The sequence below is a fragment of the Haliotis rubra genome, unplaced genomic scaffold (assembly GCF_003918875.1).
Source record: "Haliotis rubra isolate DU_JTF1 unplaced genomic scaffold, ASM391887v1 Scf100, whole genome shotgun sequence".
NCBI classification, from domain to species: domain Eukaryota; kingdom Metazoa; phylum Mollusca; class Gastropoda; order Lepetellida; family Haliotidae; genus Haliotis; species Haliotis rubra.
Window position 1 is genome coordinate 193,739 of NW_025764893.1, and position 18,995 is coordinate 212,733.

An 18,995-nucleotide genomic window follows, 5' to 3' on the forward strand; every position below is an offset into this window, starting at 1 on the left:
ACATTGAGGTCGGGCGTCTATGCTCAATATGTTGCCATGGAGGTCCAGCGTGTATATAGTCCCGGCTTCTATAGAAGGCATTGGATGTACTGTCATGGAGGTCAAGCGTTACTTGGAAGAGCCGCGTCTATTTGTGAGTGTGTGAGTGAGTATGGTTTAACGCCACTTTTAGCAATATTCAAGCAATATCACGGCGGGGGTCACTAGCATTGGGTTTCACACATTGTACCCGGTTCTTCGGCGTGACGAGCGAACGCTTTCACCACTAGGCTACCCCAACGCCCTACCTCGTCTTTTAGAAGAAATAGGGTATATGATTGATATAATGTTATCAACCAAGAGACCTTGACAAAACATGCCATATCCTCCATCATGTGACCCACATTCAAACTGATAGACAGTGGTATGCTGATCAATACGCCTCCTGTAGATAACAGGCGCGTCTAGATCACCACAATACGCACAGCACCATGGAGATGAAGGTGGCAGTATTTTGTCTCAGCGTTGTGCTGATCGCTGGCCACGTCAGTGCACAGACACGTCGCAATGTTCTTCTTGTATATGGTGAGTATCGTGTAATGAGGTTTATATCGACAGTAAACATGTGATTTCGGTCGACCAGCGGATCCTGGCACGGTTAAGGTACACAATTGGGGAGACTGATTTGTCATGCCTTTGGTCCTTTGAGCACCGCCACTTTCATAGTTTATATCGTTGTCTTCATGCTGATAATGCTGCTGATGGTGTTAAATGCTTCTAAGAACAGTTTCTTAATTATGTTACAGTGCGTAAGGGATAAGATCGATAAGTAGTAGTAGTAGTAGAAGTAGTAGCAGCAGAAACAGTAGCAGAATAAGTAGTAACAGCAACGGCAGCAGCAGTAGAAGCCGCAGCTGACGCAGCAGTTATGATAATACCAGTAGTTTTAGCGTCATCTGTCGCATTAGCAGCTGTAATTGTATCAGTAACTGCAGCACCAGCGCCAGTAGTAGTAGTCGCAGCAGCAGTAGTAGTCACAGCAGCAACGGTAGTAGTAGTCGCAGCAGCAACAGTAGTAGTAGTGGTAGTAATAGTGGGAGGAGAGCATACAACATATACGTGAGTGAGTGATTTCAGCTTTACGCCGCTTTTAGCAATATTCCAGCAATATCACGGCGAGGGACGGCAGAAATGGGCATCACACATTGTACCCATGTGGGGAATCGAACTCCTTTCTTCGGCGTGACGAGCGAACGCTTTACCCACTAGGCTACCCCACCGCCCGTACAACATACAAACATAGTATGGCTACCTGTAAGTTCAACTGCAGGTGACGATGCCGGGTTCCAGATGGGCGCCTACAACAACACGGCCTGCAAGACGCCAAACTTCGACAAGCTGGCCGCCAGGAGCGTCGTATTCAAACATGGCTACACCTCCGTTAGTAGCTGCTCGCCCAGCAGGTGAACAAAACGTTACTTTCTTACAGTCACAGCCGTTACAATGTGCATGTGTAAATCATTAATGTTCAGACGCGTGCATTTAAGGACGCCGTCATACTGAGAAATGGTGAGTGAGTCTGGTTTTACGTCGCTTTTAGCAATATTCCAGCAATATCATAGCGGGGAACACCAGAAATGGGGTTCACACAGTGTACCCATGTGGGGAATCGAACCCAGGTCTTCAGCGTGACGATTTGGGTCGCTTTAACCGTTAGGCTACCCCACCGCCCCCATACAGACAAATATTGCTGAGAGTGGCGTTAAAATACAGAGAAATCGAAAATATATTTTAAAACGTAACCTTGATTTGTCTTCAAATTTGTGTACATTTCGGCCAGTAATGTGTTCGCATGTCTTTGGTTGCCTCGGAAGTAATCTAGACGAGGCTCATTGATACGGTCGTGTCAACATTAACCGTTGGTCAATAATAACATATATGTGTCCTTTGCAGGGTGTAGGGAAGTGACCTGAAGGTGTGTTACGTCATATTCACTTTTATTGCACGTGTATGCGTGTGCGTGAGTTGGCGCGTTTGTTTTGTTTGTTTGTTGTTTAACGCAGCAATATTCCAGCTATATGACGGCGGTCTGTAAATAATCGAGTCTGAACCAGACAATCCAGTGATCAACACCATGAGCATCGACCTACGCAATTGGGATGCGATGACATGTGTCAACCAAGTCAGCGAGCCTGACCACCCGATCCCCTTAGTCACCTCAAGCATCGGGTGCTGAATATTAATTCGAACCCGGATCTTCACGAGTCGTTATATTAGTCCGAAATAATACTGCTTTGCTGAGCGGGCTCACTTACATTCCATGAAACGGCTTAACACGTTTAAACCGCCATTAAAAGTATGGGGTCATCCATACACTAACCCCAGGTAGAGTTTAGGCTACCATTATTACTACTCCGTTGGGCCGACTGAAATGAGTGAGTGAGTTGGGTTTTACGCCGCCTTCAGCAATATTCCAGCATTATCACGACAGGGGACATCAGAAATGGGCTTCACACATCGTTCCGATGTTGAGAGTCGAACCTAGGTCTTCGGTGTGACAAGCGGACGCTTTAATCACTAGGCTATCCCACCGCCCCCGACTAAATTGAACCCTGGGTGATTACATGTTCCGTAGTCTTCCTACCCTCCATGCTGTTGAGTTGTACTCTTTCTATCAACCACTGGTTTGCCTGACCACGACACGGCTACTCACTGCCCGCCGTGATATAGCGTGATAAGGGAAGACGGCGGCGCAAAACACTATTCACTGACTCAAAACACGTGTGTTCATCTTAGGTCCGTGTTGCTGACTGGCCTCCCTCAGCACCAGAACGGGATGTTTGGCTTACATCAAGATCCGCACCATTTCAACAGTATGGACACAGTCCGGGCACTTCCTACCATCCTCGGCCAAGCTGGGATCAGAACAGGTACGCAATCCCACAAAGGCGTCACCATAGCAACGGGAGATCAACACCTTAGAGTGTTCAGTTCCTAAATCATATAGAGCGCTTCACAAATTTTGTATATTATTTAATTATTAGCACTATCAATCAACTTTACTAATGTGATGCGACTGGACATAGATTAGCTATATTTCATTCATATTATCATATTCCCTCACCCGATTATCATATAATATATGTTTGTTTTATGTGGGAGAGAGGGAGTTTAGTTTTACGCCGCTTTTAACAATATTCCAGCAATATCATGGCGGGGAACACCAGAAATGGGCTTCACATATTGTACCCATGTGGTAAAATCGAACCCGGGCTTTCGGCGTGACGAATGAACGCTTTAACCACTTGGCTACCCCACCACCCCTTTGTTTTATGTATCTCTCCTGGGGGCTACGCATCGCCACTTTAGCCCAGCGGATAAGTGATCAAATTGTGCACTTTGTGTTACAAGCATGACATTTGGCATGATTGTAGCTTATACCGTTCTTCTTAAATAAAGATCGAGAGGCCTCGCAGATTTTTTTACATGTATCTTAATTGGGGTGTGTGTGTGTGTGGAATGCTTCTCCAAAATGTTTTCTTTTTTATTGTATAAATCGTTTTCGTCACGATATGGCTGAGATATTGCCGATGTGACGTTCAATATTAACTCACTCACTCACTGATGTAGTCTATATGGCGGCCATTTCTCACTCACTGATGTAGTCTATATGGCGGCCATTACTCACTCACTGATGTAGTGTATATGGCGGCCATTACTCACCCACTAGTCTATATGGCGGCCATTACTCACTCACTGATGTAGTCTATATGGCGGCCATTACTCACTCACTGATGTAGTCTATATGGCGGCCATTACTCACTCATTGATGTAGTCTATATGGCGGCCATTACTCACTCACTGATGTTGTCTATATGGCGGCCATTACTCACTCACTGATGTAGTCTATATGGCTTGAAAAATGGCCGCCATTTAGACTACATCAGTGAGTGAGTGAGTTAATATTGAACGTCACATCGGCAATATCTCAGCCATATCGTGACGAAAACGATTTATACAATAAAAAAGAAAACATTTTGGAGAGTAAAACCTGTCGACGATGGACAGTAAAAATACTAGAGTATCACAGATATGAACATAAAATTAGCATGTAAAACTAAAAGATTTTAATAAAAGAAGACAATACAATATAAAACACGGGCTATAAATCGCCAACGACTGAAGGTAGATCACCATACTAAGAACCATGGGGACTTACATTACTTTTGCTACCTGCATGGACCCTAGCTGGATTTACACCATCTCTTCAGCCGCTGGCGATGGTAGGAAGATTTAGCCGAAATTAAAATCACAAAAATACTACGATTAAAAAGTATGGTTGAGCGAAATTGACTTTGAAAGTGTTTGGGACTCACGTACCCTCTCAGGAGGACAATAATTTTACAATACTTTAACCCCCCTTCGAGCATACAGCCACTAACAATCGCAGTTGCCAATTCATACTACCATGATTAAAATACCATTTATCTATTTACAACACATATTATTCAAACTTTATGCAATAATTCTATTTCCTTTAAAATTTCAATTAATAAATGATAATTAACATTATGAAAAAGATCCTTAATTGTTTTGACATGAAAAAAATACTTATCCCTTGTGATGGAAAATTCAATGCAGGGCATGCTTGACTGTGATTCTCTCATCACAAGGGATAGAAAACGGATGATCTTCACCTTTGAGCAAATCTATGTGTATCTGGTTTCACAGCTTCACGGCCTGTGACAGTGTGTCATCCTTTGATAGAATTGAAAAGAAGACCTCGTGGAATGCATCGAACGCTTTTCCTGAACTTACAGGCACTTTTATTTCCCTCGCTTGTCCACCACTTGAAATCACTCATGCACAGAATCATCAGCTTGAGAGATCTGTTGTGCTGCTGTATGACAGAGCAAGCAAACTCATGAAAGTGAATGAAGTAAGAAATCATTTGTTCGACACGAAGGGGAGAACACTGGACAATATTCCCCCAACAGCATCAGCTTTGAACCAACATAACTTTGGACAACTCTCCTGAAGGCATGAAAGAGCTGCCAGGAATTGCTGAAATGCATGTGTAAAAATGTTCAAACTGGTCCTAGTGTGTAACCTTCCACAGATTGATGAGATAGCTACTTTGATATTGATGTTGAAATGAAACATGTTTGTGTTGATATTGATATGTCTTTTTTTCTAAGTGATCTATAGCCAACCTAGCTCATATATTATACATGTAAGTAAATCTAATGATATATTCCTTCAAATAAACTTCCATCCAATCTCACAATATACTAGATACATAATTTATGAGGATTTAAAATTGAGTTAAAATAACATTTACCCACTTAATCTTTCAGGCATCATTGGCAAGAAGCACGTTGGGCCTGATGATGTGTACAAGTTTGACTATGAGCAGACAGAAGAGAACAACGTCATGAATCAGGTTGGAAGGAACATCACCTACATGAAGAACTATGTCCGTGAATTCCTCAATGTTCAGGACACTAGGTAATGAGGGGGAATAGGATATTGTATCGAGATTTCTGGGAGAGTGATGTGTGGCAAGGGGACCTGCGTGCGCGTGTGCGTGCGTGCGTGCGTGCGTGTGTGCGTGTGTGTTATTTGTTTTGTTCAGGTTGTAACAGTAAATCAATTTGTTCGCTGGACATTGAACATTGCCTGAATACAAACACATGCACATGTACACATTGGCCCAATCTTCCTTCTGGGTGTGGCCCGTGAAGATCCGGGGTAGAATAGGTCTTCAGCAACCCATGCTTGCCACAAAAGGCGACTATGTTTGTCGTAAGAGGCGACTAACGGGATCGGGTGGTCAGGCTCGCTGACTTGGTTGACACATGTCATCGGTTCCCAATTGCGCAGATCGATGCTCATGCTGTTGATCACTGGATTGTCTGGTCCAGACTCGATTATTTACAGACCGCCGCCATATAGCTGGAATATTGCTGAGTGCGGCGTAAAACTAAACTCACTCACTCACTCACTCCTTCTGGGTGTTTTGAAGCAGCGACTAACACTATTCAACCTCAATAATACCCTTTTCAGCAACAAACAGATATGTGTGACCGATCTTTTTCAAGAGAGCAAGATACTCCCAGGTCACAGACCGAAGCGAGGAGATTAGCATGTGCCCATCACGCTTCTAAAAGAACGGCCCGGGAAGAAGGCCTAAAATATTTTGGGAAGCAAACCAGGGTGCTTGTTTGTTTGTTTGTTCGTTTATGGCTTAACGCCGCACTCAAAAATATTCCATCAATGGCAGCCGTCTGTACGACTAACGGTATCGGGTGGTCAGACTCGCTGACTTGGTTAACACATGTCATCGTATTGATATCCCAACTGCGTAGATCGATGCTCATGATGTCAATCACCGGATAGTCTGGCCCAGACTCGATTATATACAGATCGCAGTCATGTAGGTGGAACATTCTGAGTGAGGCGTTTAGCAACAAACAAACAAAACGATATTATGCTTCTTCAGGCCATTCTTCCTCTATCTGGCTTATCACGACCCTCATCGTTCTACAAATCCAAATCTCGGGCAGTTCTGTGAGCGCTTCGGCGACGGCCAAGCAGGCCACGGAGTCATCCCTGACTGGAAGCCGGTGACCTACAGACCTGAAGATGTCGAGGTCCCCTACTACCTGCCGGACACTCCGGCCACCCGCCAGGACCTCGCCAACATGTATAAAACCTACAGTAGGATGGACCAAGGTGACGTGTAGCTGACTGAAGCTTGTGTGTTCTGTAGAGGTGCTTTGTTGCTCGACGTAGGTTTGTTCCACGTTTGTTTTAGCGCCACGATTACCATGACACCTTTGCTCTAACATAGACTTGAGAATTGTTATAGTCCGTTTGATTTCATTTTAGACCCACGAATTGCTCACTAACACAAAATCTAATAATTGCAACAAAACCAAATTTTGCACAGTCGCATGAAATCGACAGACCAACTCTGATGATTTATCTCATAATTATTGACGCCCGAATAAAAAAGTTTAACAAACGAGCACTATTTCGTTGTCACTTTTCTCTATTTCTTACGAGGGATGACCACTTGCTGCTAGAACAGCCAGGTAATCAACAAGCGTGTGCAGTGAAATTTCAATTTCACACGTACAACTCGCACACCTGGCTGTTCTACCAGTAAGTGGTCCTCCCTCGTCAGAAAAAGCGAAAAGTGACAACAAAATCATGATCGTTCTTTAAACAACGTTTCCATTCGGGTGTCCATAATTATGAGACAAATCATCTGAGTTGGTTTGTCGATTTCATGTGACTGTGCAAAATTTGGTTTTGTTGCAATTATTAGATTTTGTGCTAGTGAGCAATTTACCGGTCTAAAATGAAGTCAAACGGACTATAGGGTTGGCTGGAATGAGCGAGTTTAGTTTTACGCCGCTCTCAGTTCTATTCCAGCTATAAGGCGGCATCCTGTAAATAATCGAGTCTGGACCAGACAATTTAGTGATAAACGGCATGAGCATCGATCTGCGCAATTGGGATACGATGACATGTCAAAGTGGTCAGCAAGGCTGACCACCTGGACCATTTTGATACATGTCATCGTATTCCAGTTGTGGAGATCGATGGTAATGATGTTGATCTCTGGATTGTCTGGTCCAGACTCGATTATTTACAGACTGTCGCCATATAGCTGGAATAGCACTGAGAGCGGCGTTAAACAACAAACAAAGTGGTAGCGGCTTCAAAGTAGCTTGCGCAACAGAGGCAGGGGACCAGTCTTATGATGCAAAAAAAGGCAACAACAAAACTGTTCATGGACGAAATTCTTTCGCAAGACACATACTTTTACAAATACCAACCAAACTCTCTAAGAAAGAGATGATCTTGTGCAACGTTTTCCATGATTGTATTTCTCAATTGAGTAACAATGTTCACTCGAGGTGTAAGGGTCACATAAATGTACATTATTTTGTGTATATAGGGTTGGGCATATTCCTCAAGGAGCTTGAAGACGCAGGTTTCATCGACAACACCCTCATCCTCTTCTCCTCCGACAACGGCATCCCTTTCCCGGGAGCCAAGACCAATCTGTATGACCCAGGGATGGGGGAACCGATGATGGTGTCTTCACCGCTCCATAAAGAACATTGGGGAAAGGTACATGGAAACGATAGCAACATTTTTGCCATGCCATCATAAGGATTTTTGATTATATCCCCCGTTTGTTTCAGGATTAGATAAGATCCATAAGGTGTCGAGTTGTTACGTTTTGTGAAAAGATGTGCCCTAATCCTCAACCCATTAACGTGAGTGAGTGAGTATGGCTTTTGCGCCGCTTTTAACAATATTCCAGCAACATCACGGCGGGGGACACCAGAATTGGGCTTCACACATCATTAACGTGTTTATGGATTTCACTAAATTGCTCAACCTTCACGGCCTCTAGCACAATGGGCTTTCTCCCAACCCGTATCGAATGTTGGATACGAGCAAACTACTTTTTCAAATGTTAACATCAGACTCGGTTGATGTCAGCCAGGAAACAATCATCAAATCTTCTCCATTTGTAATAGATCGATTTATGTTTTACTCAAACATTTCTCGGGAACATATTATCAGAGAGATCACTGCTGTTTTTGCAAAGCAAAACGTCTCACTCCCGTCAAAGGCACATTTATAACCTTGGGTTAAATGGATCTGTACGTAAATGGGTACATGACTTTGTGCAGGTCACGGAGGCAATGGGGAGTACGATGGACTTCGCGCCCACCGTCCTGGACTGGTTCAACGTCACCTACCCCAAATACGCCATCGACGGCAAGCAGGACGTGACGCTCACAGGGAAGTCCCTTCTCCCTGTGGCCGCGAACCCAGACACGAGCCAACCCGAGTACTCCTTTGTCTATTCCAGCCACGACATGCACGAAGTCACGATGTTTTATCCAATGAGAGTCCTCCGTACAAACCAGTACAAATTAATCCACAATTTGAACAGCCATGCTCCATATCCATTGGCTGGAGACATCTACCAATCACCGACCTTCTTGGATCTTCTAAACCGTACCCACAACAACGTTGAAACCCATTGGTTCAAACCGCTGAACACTTACTATTACCGCGACCAATGGGAACTGTACGACCACCAGGCGGATCCAATGGAGTTACGTAACTTGGCTAACGTGTCAGAATACCAGTCAGTGCTAACAAGCATGAAAAAGCAATTGTTTGGATGGCAGACGGTAACCAGCGACCCCTGGCGGTGTTACCCAGCAGGTGTTCTACAAGGAGACAGTTGTGGTCCGCTGTATAACGGGGAGTCTCCTTCTGTGTAAAGACGATTAAACCGTGATGACAAATAATACCAAAATTTACGTTTAATTCCCTTATGCATGTACTTTAATATTTATGTATTAAATAATATATATTGGTTATTTTTTAATTTATATATGTAATGCTGCATTTTCTTTTCATGTATTTGTCAATTTGTTTTCGGTTTCGTAATTGGCGTGTATTATGACGTTATCCCCGCTTGTTTGGGCCAGCTTCATGTTGAAGTAAGAAAACCATTGGATAAGATATCATAGCAAACGTTAGGTTCACACCACACGTATTCCATATTGTGACAATTGTTAGAACAGTATATTACCAGTTACTTAAGTGAGTGAGTCTGGTTTTACGCCGCTTTTAGCAATATTCCAACAATATCACGGCGGTGGACACCAGAAATATTCTTCACACATTGTACCCATAGGGGAATCGACTTCAGTTTGACGAGCGGATGCTTTAACCACTCGGCTACCCCACCGCCCAACCAGTAACTTAAGTATATATTTCAGATTGTGAAACATACTGGATATAATGTAAATATTTGTAACAGAAGTATTTCTTCTTGTGGAAATTTCCGGAATAACATAAAAAAAAATAAAAAAAATATCAAGTTTGTTGTATTGTGGAATTGTTACAATAGTGTAACAATGAACTGTAACTGAACTATTTCGGATTTTTAAGGTTCATTGAGGTCGGGCGTCTATACTCAATATGTTGCCATGGAGGTCCAGCGTGTATATAGTCCCGGCTTCTATAGAAGGCATTGGATGTACTGTCATGGAGGTCAAGCGTTACTTGGAAGAGCCGCGTCTATTTGTGAGTGAGTGAGTGAGTATGGTTTAACGCCACTTTTAGCAATATTCCAGCAATATCACGGCGGGGGTCACCAGAATTGGGTTTCACACATTGTACCCGGTTCATCGAACCCGGTTCTTCGGCGTGACGAGCGAACGCTTTCACCACTAGGCTACCCCACCGCCCCACCTCGTCTATTAGAAGAAGTAGGGTATATGATTGATATATTGTTATCAACCAAGAGACCTTGACAAAACATGCCATATCCTTCATCATGTGACCCACATTCAAACTGATAGACAGTGGTATGCTGATCAATACGCCTCCTGTAGATAACACGCGTGTCTAGATCACCACAATATGCACAGCACCATGGAGATGAAGGTGGCAGTATTTTGTCTCAGCGTTGTGCTGATCGCTGGCCACGTCAGTGCACAGACACGTCGCAATGTACTTCTTGTATATGGTGAGTATCGTGTAATGAGGTTTATATTGACAGTAAACATGTGATTTCGGTCGACCAGCGGATCCTGGCACGATACGCAATTTGGGACACTGATTTGCCATGCCCTTGGTCCTTTGAACACCATCATTTTCATAGTATATATAGTTCATATTCCCTCTTTTGTCTTGATGGTGGTGGTGATGATGATGATAATGATGATGATGGTGTTAAACGCAGAGCACTAAGACCAGTATCTTAATTATATCAGTGTGTCAGGGGGTGAGACTGAGTAGTAGCAGTAGAAGTAGTAGTAGTAGTAAGTGAGGTGAGGTGAAATTGGGTTTAACGTCGTGCTTGAGAATATTTCGCTCATATGACGACGTGCATGCGTGTGTATCTGTATGTGCGGCTGCTTGTACTAGCCCAGACTGAAGCTGGTTTTATAGTGCTAGCCCACTGAGATACCATGCCGCAGTGAAGCATGAATACCCCACTCAGACACATTATACTGACTCCGAGCCGACCAGTCCTTGATGTACACATTAATGTCGAGCTCCAGGCAGGGACCAACAAGTACCATATGTTAACGTCTTTTGGTATGACGCGGTCGGGGATCGAATCCGCGACCTTCCGCTCTCCAGGCGGACGCTCTTACCACTACACCACGGAGGCGGTCTAGTAGTAGTAGTTGTAGTAGTAGTAGTAGTAGTAGTAGTAGTAGTAGGAGTAGTAGTAGTAGTAGTAGTAGTAGTAGTAGTAGTGGTGGTGGTGGTGGTGGTGGTGGTGATGGTGGTGGTGGCGGTTGTATCAATGGTTGTAGTAGCAGCAGCAGAATTAGTAGTAATAGCAACAGTAGCAGTAACAGTTGTAGCAGACTAACAACTAGTATTTTACTGAATAAAGTTCATAGTGAAAACAATAATATATATAATGAAAATGAGCCCTGAGACTTTCTTCATTTTCATTTCTGAGGCTGAGGAAATCTAGACTTGCCAAATTTTCTAGAATTGCGTGGGCTTTCTTGGATATATTTGCTTCAGGGTCTGTACGACAGACTACAGTTGTAGTAGACGAAGCTACAGTCGCATCAGTGGTAGCAGTAGAAGCAGTTGCAGCAGCAATAATAATATTACTAGTAGTTATAACATCAGCATTAGTATTAGCAGTCGTAATTGTAGCAGTAGATGCAGCACCAGTAGTGGTAGTCGCAGAAGCAACAGTAGTAGTCGCAGCAGTAGTCGTAGTGGTAGTGGGAGGAGAAGATACAACATACAAACTGTAGTAAGGCTACCTGCAGGTGACGATGCCGGGTTCCAGATGGGCGCCTACAACAACACGGCCTGCAAGACGCCAAACTTCGACAAGCTGGCCGCCAGGAGCGTCGTATTCAAACATGGCTACACCTCCGTCAGTAGCTGCTCGCCCAGCAGGTGAACACAAGTTTTCTTCCCTACAGTCACAGCTGTTACAATGTGCAAGTGTCCTTCGGTGTAGATGTGTAAATCGTCAATGTTCAGACGCGTGCATTTAAGGACGCCGTCATACTGAGGAATAGTGAGTGAGTCTGGTTTTACGTCGCTTTTAGCAATATTCCAGCAATATCACGGCGGGTGACACCAGAAATTGGCTTCAGACATTGTACCCATGTGGGGAATCGAACCCAGGTCTTCAGCGTGACGAGCGAACGCTTTAATCATTAGGCTACCCCACTGCCACCATACAGATGAATACTGCTGTGAGTGGCGTTATATACAGAGAAATCGAAAATTTATTTTAAAACGTAACCTTGATTTGTCTTCAAATTTGTGTACATTTCGGCCAGTAATGTGTTCGCATGTCTTTGGTTGCCTCGGAAGTAATCTGGACGAGGCTCATTGATACGGTCGTGTCAACATTAACCATTGGTCAATAATTAATTAATTAATATATATTAATAATATGTGTCCTTTGCAGGATGTAGGGAAGTGACCTGAAGGTGTGTTACGTCATTTTCACTTTTATTGCACGTGTATGCGTGTGCGTGAGTTGGCGCGTTTGTTTTGTTTGTTTGTTGTTTAACGCAGCAATATTCCAGCTATATGACGGCGGTCTGTAAATAATCGAGTCTGAACCAGACAATCCAGTGATCAACACCATGAGCATCGACCTACGCAATTGGGATGCGATGACATGTGTCAACCAAGTCAGCGAGCCTGACCACCCGAGCCCCTTAGTCACCTCAAGCATCGGGTGCTGAAGATTAATTCGAACCCGGATCTTCACAAGTCGTTATATTAGTCCGAAATAATACTGCTTTGCTGCGCGGGCTCACTTACATTCCATGAAACGGCTTTACACGTTTAAACCGCAATTAAATGTATGGGGTCATCCATACACTAACCCCAGGTGGAGTTTAGGCTACCATTATTACTACTCCGTTGGGACGACTGAAAGAGGTGAGGTGAAATTGGGTTTAACGTCGTGCTTGAGAATATTTCGCTCATATGACGACGTGCATGCGTGTGTATGTGTATGTGCGGCTGCTTGTACTAGCCCAGACTGAAGCTGGTTTTATAGTGCTAGCCCACTGAGATACCATGCCGCAGTGAAGCATGAATATCCCACTCACACACATTATACTGACTCCGAGCCGACCAGTCCTTGTCGTACCCATTAATGCCGAGCGCCAGGCAGGGACCAACAAGTACCATATTTTAACGTCTTTTGGTATGACGCGGTCGGGGATCGAACCCGCGACCTTCCGCTCTTTGGGCGGACGCTCTAACCACTACACCACGGAGGCGGTCGACGACTGAAATGAGTGAGTGAGTTGGGTTTTACGCCGCCTTCAGCAATATTCCAGCATTATCACGACAGGGGACATCAGAAATGGGCTTCACACATCGTTCCGATCTTGGTAGTCGAACCCAGGTCTTCGGTGTGACAAGCGGACGCTTTAATCACTAGGCTATCCCACCGCCCCCGACTAAATTGAACCCTGGGTGATGACAATGTTCCGTAGTCTTCCTACCCTCCATGCTGTTGAGTTGTACTCTTTCTATCAACCACTGGTTTGCCTGACCACGACACGGCTACTCACTGCCCGCCGTGATATAGCGTGATAAGGGATGACGGCGGCGCAAAACACTATTCACTGACTCAAAACACGTGTGTTCATCTTAGGTCCGTGTTGCTGACTGGCCTCCCTCAGCACCAGAACGGGATGTTTGGTTTACATCAAGACCCGCACCATTTCAACAGTATGGACACAGTCCGGGCACTTCCTACCATCCTCGGCAAAGCGGGGATCAGAACAGGTACGCAATCCCACAAAGGCGTCACCATAGCAACGGGAGATCAACGCCTTTGAGTGTTCAGTTTCTAAATCATATAGAGCGCTTCACAAAGTTTGTATATTATTTAATTGTTAGCACTATCAATCAAACTTAACTCATGTGATGCGACTGGGCAGAGATTATCTATATTTCATTCATATCATCATATTCCCTCATCCGATGATCGTATAATATAATTTAATTTTATGTGGGAGAGAGGGAGTTTAGTTTTACGCCGATTTTAGGATTGTTTTCAGCATAATCACGACGAAGGACAGCAGAAATGGGTTTCACATATTGTATACATGTGGGGAATCGAACCCGGGCCTTCGGCGTGACGAGTGAACGCTTTAATTACTAGGCTACCCCATCGCCCCTTTGGTTTATGTATCCCTTCTGGGGGCTATGCATCGCCACTTTACAGAAGTCCAGGATATGTATATAGTGATGTAGCTACTATAAACTGATGTAAAAAAAATGTTCTTAGGTAAGGGAATACGATCGTTATCTTGGTCAAATATACGTTGCCGAACAAGTGAAATATAGATTAAAATTATATTTGAAACGTTTTTAAACTTTCAAAATAATTCACGAGACCAAAAGCCGCATTTCTCACCATTGAAACAAACGCAAATACATGATATGACCGGATTTGCGTAATTTTGTGTTTACTAACTTTGGGCGCTTATTTCATATGAAACTACATCTTTGAAACATATGCTTATTGTCGGTTAGGTCAACTGGAGAAAAAAGCATATTACTACCCTTCCGCATTTAAACCTTGAAACTATTTTCATTGGATAAATGTGAAATTAATCTGAAAACTTTACCTCTTCATGTATTTTATTCTCCTTTTTGATCGGCTGATCAGTAAAAGATATAATTATCTAAATATGCCTTTGTCTCAGCATCTCAATTTACTGATGAATATTCCGCTTTTGCTATGTAGGTATGCTAAGTATTCGTCCAGTTACTGACAGTATAACACGGCAGATCACGCAGCTGTTTGCCAGCTACAGCTTCAGCTGTGAGATCGTTGGGCTATAACCTTGACCTACCAATGGTCAAGGACATGTGAATAATACGACCTCTCATGTTGTTTCAAGGTAGAAGGTGATTAGTGTTTCCAAAGCTGTGCTGGTAATAGTTTACGTTGTTCACAGACATAGCAATGGTTTTCGACTGGATTGGCTGTACCTGGTAACACAGATGCCAGAGTATGTCATCACCAAACAGGCCATTGTGATTATTGGCAACGAGCCCATTATTGGCAGGGTACAGGGTGGTTGTTTTCTTGTGAACACTCTCCGATCATGTTCTCGGTTTGTCAGGACGCTACCCGTGGTCGTGAGTTTCACTGATGTGATGACCTTCTGAGGCCTGCATCACTTAAGGATTTTCCCCCACATTAAGCTGATACAACTGAAATGCTGATCAAAGCTGCGTTAAACTCAACCCACATGCTGTTACAGGCATCATTGGCAAGAAGCACGTTGGGCCTGATGATGTGTACAAGTTTGACTATGAGCAGACAGAAGAGAACAACAACTTGAATCAGGTTGGAAGGAACATCACCTACATGAAGAAATATGTCCGTGACTTCCTCAATGTTCAGGACACAAGGTAATGAGGGGGAATAGGATATTGTATGGAGATTTCTGATGGAGTGATGTGGGTTGTGTGGTAAGGGGCATCTGTTGTTTCATGTCATGTATTTGTGAGATGTGGGTTATTTGCTGTGTATCCGAGTGCCTGTGTGTGTGCGCGCGCGCATGTGCCCGTGTGTGTTATTTGTTTTGTTCATTTAATAAAAGTAAACTAATTAGTTCGCTTGACATGAACATTGCCTGAAAAACATACATGTACGTGTATAATTTGGCCCAGTCCTCCTTCTAGGTGTTTTGAACCAGTGACTAACAATATTCACCCCCCCAAATACCATTTTCAGCAACAAACAAATACGTGTGACCTATGTTTTTCAAGAGGAATAGACACTCCCAGGCTACAGGCCGAAGCAAGGAGATCAGCATGTGTCCATCATGCTCCCAAAAAGGTCAACATATTTCTAACCATTTTGTTAATCAAACCCTTTCTTCTTTGTATGTTTGGTTGTTGTTTAACGCCGCACACAAAAATATTCCATCCATGGCAGCTGTCTGTACGACTAACGGGATCGGGTGGTCAGACTCGCTGACTTGGTTAGCACATGTCATCGTATCCCAATTGCGTAGATCGATGCTCATGATGTCAGTCACCGGATAGTCTGGTCCAGACTCGATTATATACAGACCGCAGTCATGTAGCCTGAAAATTTCTCAGTTGGGCATTAAACAACAAACAAACAAACAAACAAAACAATATCTTCCTTGTTCAGGCCATTCTTCCTCTATCTGGCTTATCACGACCCTCATCGTTGTGGCTCAGATCCAAATCTTGGCCAGTTCTGTGAACGCTTCGGCGACGGCCAAGCAGGCCACGGAGTCATCCCTGACTGGAAGCCGGTGACCTACAGACCTGAAGATGTGGAGGTCCCCTACTACCTGCCGGACACTCCTGCCACCCGCCAGGACCTCGCCAACATGTACAAAACCTACAGTAGGATGGACCAAGGTGACGTGTAGCTGACTGAAGGTTGTGTGTTCTGTAGGGGTGCTTTGTCGCTCGACGTAGGTTTTGTTCCACGTTTGATTTTAGCGCCACCATGACACCATTATAATGACATGTTTACTCTAACATAGAAACGCATGAAGATCCGGGTTAGAATTGATCTTCAGTGACCCATGCTTGTCGTAAGAGGCGACTAACGGGATTGCGTGGTCAGGCTCGCTGACTTGGTTGACACATGTCATCGTATCCCAGTTGTGTAGTTCGATGTTCATGATGTTGAACACTGGATTGTCTGGTGTATTGCTGAGAGCAGCGTTAAACATCAAACAACAAAAATAACAAACTGTTCAAGGACGATATTCTGTCGCAAAACACATACTTTTACAACTACTAAGTACTAACCATACTGGCTCTAAGAAAGACATGTTCTTGTGTAACGTTTTCCATAATTGTATTTCTCAATTGAGTGAAAATGTTCACTCGAGGTGTAGGGGTCACATATATCCCCATTATGTAGATATCATTATTTTTTTTAAAGGGTTGGGCATATTCCTCAAGGAGCTTGAAGACGCAGGTTTCATCGACAACACCCTCATCCTCTTCTCCTCCGACAACGGTATCCCTTTCCCGGGGGCCAAGACCAATCTGTATGATCCAGGGATGGGGGAACCGATGATGGTGTCTTCACCTCTCCATAAGGAACACTGGGGAAAGGTACATGGAGACGATAGCAACATTTTTGCAATGCCGCCATTAGGATGTTTGACTATATTCCCCCACCCTTTGTTTCAGGTTATGATAAGATCTTTCATGTTTTCTAGTGTTGTGAAGTCTTGTGAAGAGATGTGCCCTTTAATGATCCCCAAAGTCGGTTTCCGGCACCATTAATGCGAATGTGTGAGCGAGTATGGTCTTACGCCGATTTTAGCAATTTTCCAGCAATATCGCGGCAGGGGACACCAGAAATATGCTTCACACATCATTAACGTGTTTATGGTTTTCACTAAAGTGCTTAAGGTCTACGGCCCCTAGCACAATGGGCATTCTACCATTCTACCAACAGGTATCGAACGTTTGATACAACCAAACTACGTGTTTATATGCTAACAACAGGGTCGGTTGATGTCAGCCAGGAACCGGACATTTTTTTACCATTTGTTTTGCCATAACATATTATGTTACAGAAAATAGATTTATTGTTTTGTTTCGTGCCATTTCGCTAACATATTATCAGAGAGATTACTGCTGTGTTTGCAAAGCAAAACGTCTCACTTCCGTTAAATGCACAGTTTTAGCCCTCGGTTAAATTGATTTATACGTAAATGGATATTTGACTTTGTACAGGTCACGGAGGCAATGGGGAGTACGATGGACTTCGCGCCCACCGTCCTGGACTGGTTCAACGTCACCTACCCCAAATACGCCATCGACGGCAAGCAGGACGTGACGCTCACAGGGAAGTCCCTTCTCCCTGTGGCCGCGAACCCGGACACGAGCCAACCCGAGTACTCCTTTGTCTATTCCAGCCACGACATGCACGAAGTCACCATGTTTTATCCAATGAGAGTCCTCCGTACAAACCAGTACAAATTAATCCACAATTTGAACAGCCATGCTCCATATCCATTGGCTGGAGACATCTACCAATCACCGACCTTCTTGGATCTTCTAAACCGTACCCACAACAACGTCGAAACCCATTGGTTCAAACCGCTGAACACTTACTATTACCGCGACCAATGGGAACTGTACGACCACCAGGCGGATCCAATGGAGTTACGTAACTTGGCTAACGTGTCAGAATACCAGTCAGTGCTAACAAGCATGAAAAAGCAATTGTTTGGATGGCAGACGGTAACCAGCGACCCCTGGCGGTGTTACCCAGCAGGTGTTCTACAAGGAGACAGTTGTGGTCCGCTGTATAACGGGGAGTCTCCTTCTGTGTAAAGACGATTAAACCGTGATAACAAATAATACCAAAATTTACGTTTAATTCCCTTATGCATGTACTTTAATATTTATGTATTAAATAATATATATTGGTTACTTTTTTAGTTATATATGTTATGCTGCATTTTCTTTTCATGTATTTGTCAATTTGTTTCCGGTTTCGTAATTGGCGTGTATTATGGCGTCATCCTCGCTTGTTTGGGCCAGCTTCATGTTGAAGTAAGAAAACCATTGCATAAGATATCATAGCAAACGTTAGGTTCATACCACACGTATTCCATATTCTGACAATTGTTAGAATAGTATATTACGAGTAACTCAAGTGAATGAGTATGGTTTTTCGCCGCTTTTAGCAATATTCCAACAATATCACGGCGGGGGGACACCAGAAATATTCTTCACACATTGTACCCATTCGGGAATCGTCTTCAGTTTGACGAGCGGATCCTTTAACCACTCGGCTACCCCACCGCCCAACCAGCAACTTAAGTATTTCAGATTGTGGAACCTACGGGTATAATATAAATATTTGTAACCGGAGTATTTCTTCTTGTGGACATTTCCGGAATAACATAAAAACAAATACAAAA

The 18,995-nt window shown here is 43.8% G+C and overlaps 2 protein-coding genes across 2 annotated transcripts; both read left to right on the top strand.

The window, feature by feature from the left end:
- Window positions 1–412: 412 nt before the first annotated feature.
- LOC124266393 (N-sulphoglucosamine sulphohydrolase-like) lies at window positions 413–9,394 on the top strand. Its single transcript, XM_046701206.1, has 7 exons — window positions 413–564; window positions 1,310–1,442; window positions 2,776–2,909; window positions 5,337–5,487; window positions 6,482–6,714; window positions 7,949–8,124; window positions 8,697–9,394. Exons 1-7 carry the CDS (start codon window positions 471–473, stop codon window positions 9,297–9,299), a joined length of 1,524 nt encoding a protein of 507 aa, XP_046557162.1. The 5' UTR covers window positions 413–470; the 3' UTR covers window positions 9,300–9,394.
- A 1,018-nt stretch (window positions 9,395–10,412) lies between these two features.
- On the top strand, window positions 10,413–18,501 carry LOC124266384 (N-sulphoglucosamine sulphohydrolase-like). The gene is made up of 7 exons (XM_046701194.1): window positions 10,413–10,555; window positions 11,832–11,964; window positions 13,697–13,830; window positions 15,321–15,471; window positions 16,223–16,458; window positions 16,994–17,169; window positions 17,800–18,501. The coding sequence occupies exons 1-7, from the start codon at window positions 10,450–10,452 to the stop codon at window positions 18,400–18,402; spliced, it is 1,539 nt and encodes a 512-aa protein (XP_046557150.1). The 5' UTR covers window positions 10,413–10,449; the 3' UTR covers window positions 18,403–18,501.
- The last annotated feature ends 494 nt before the right edge of the window (window positions 18,502–18,995 follow it).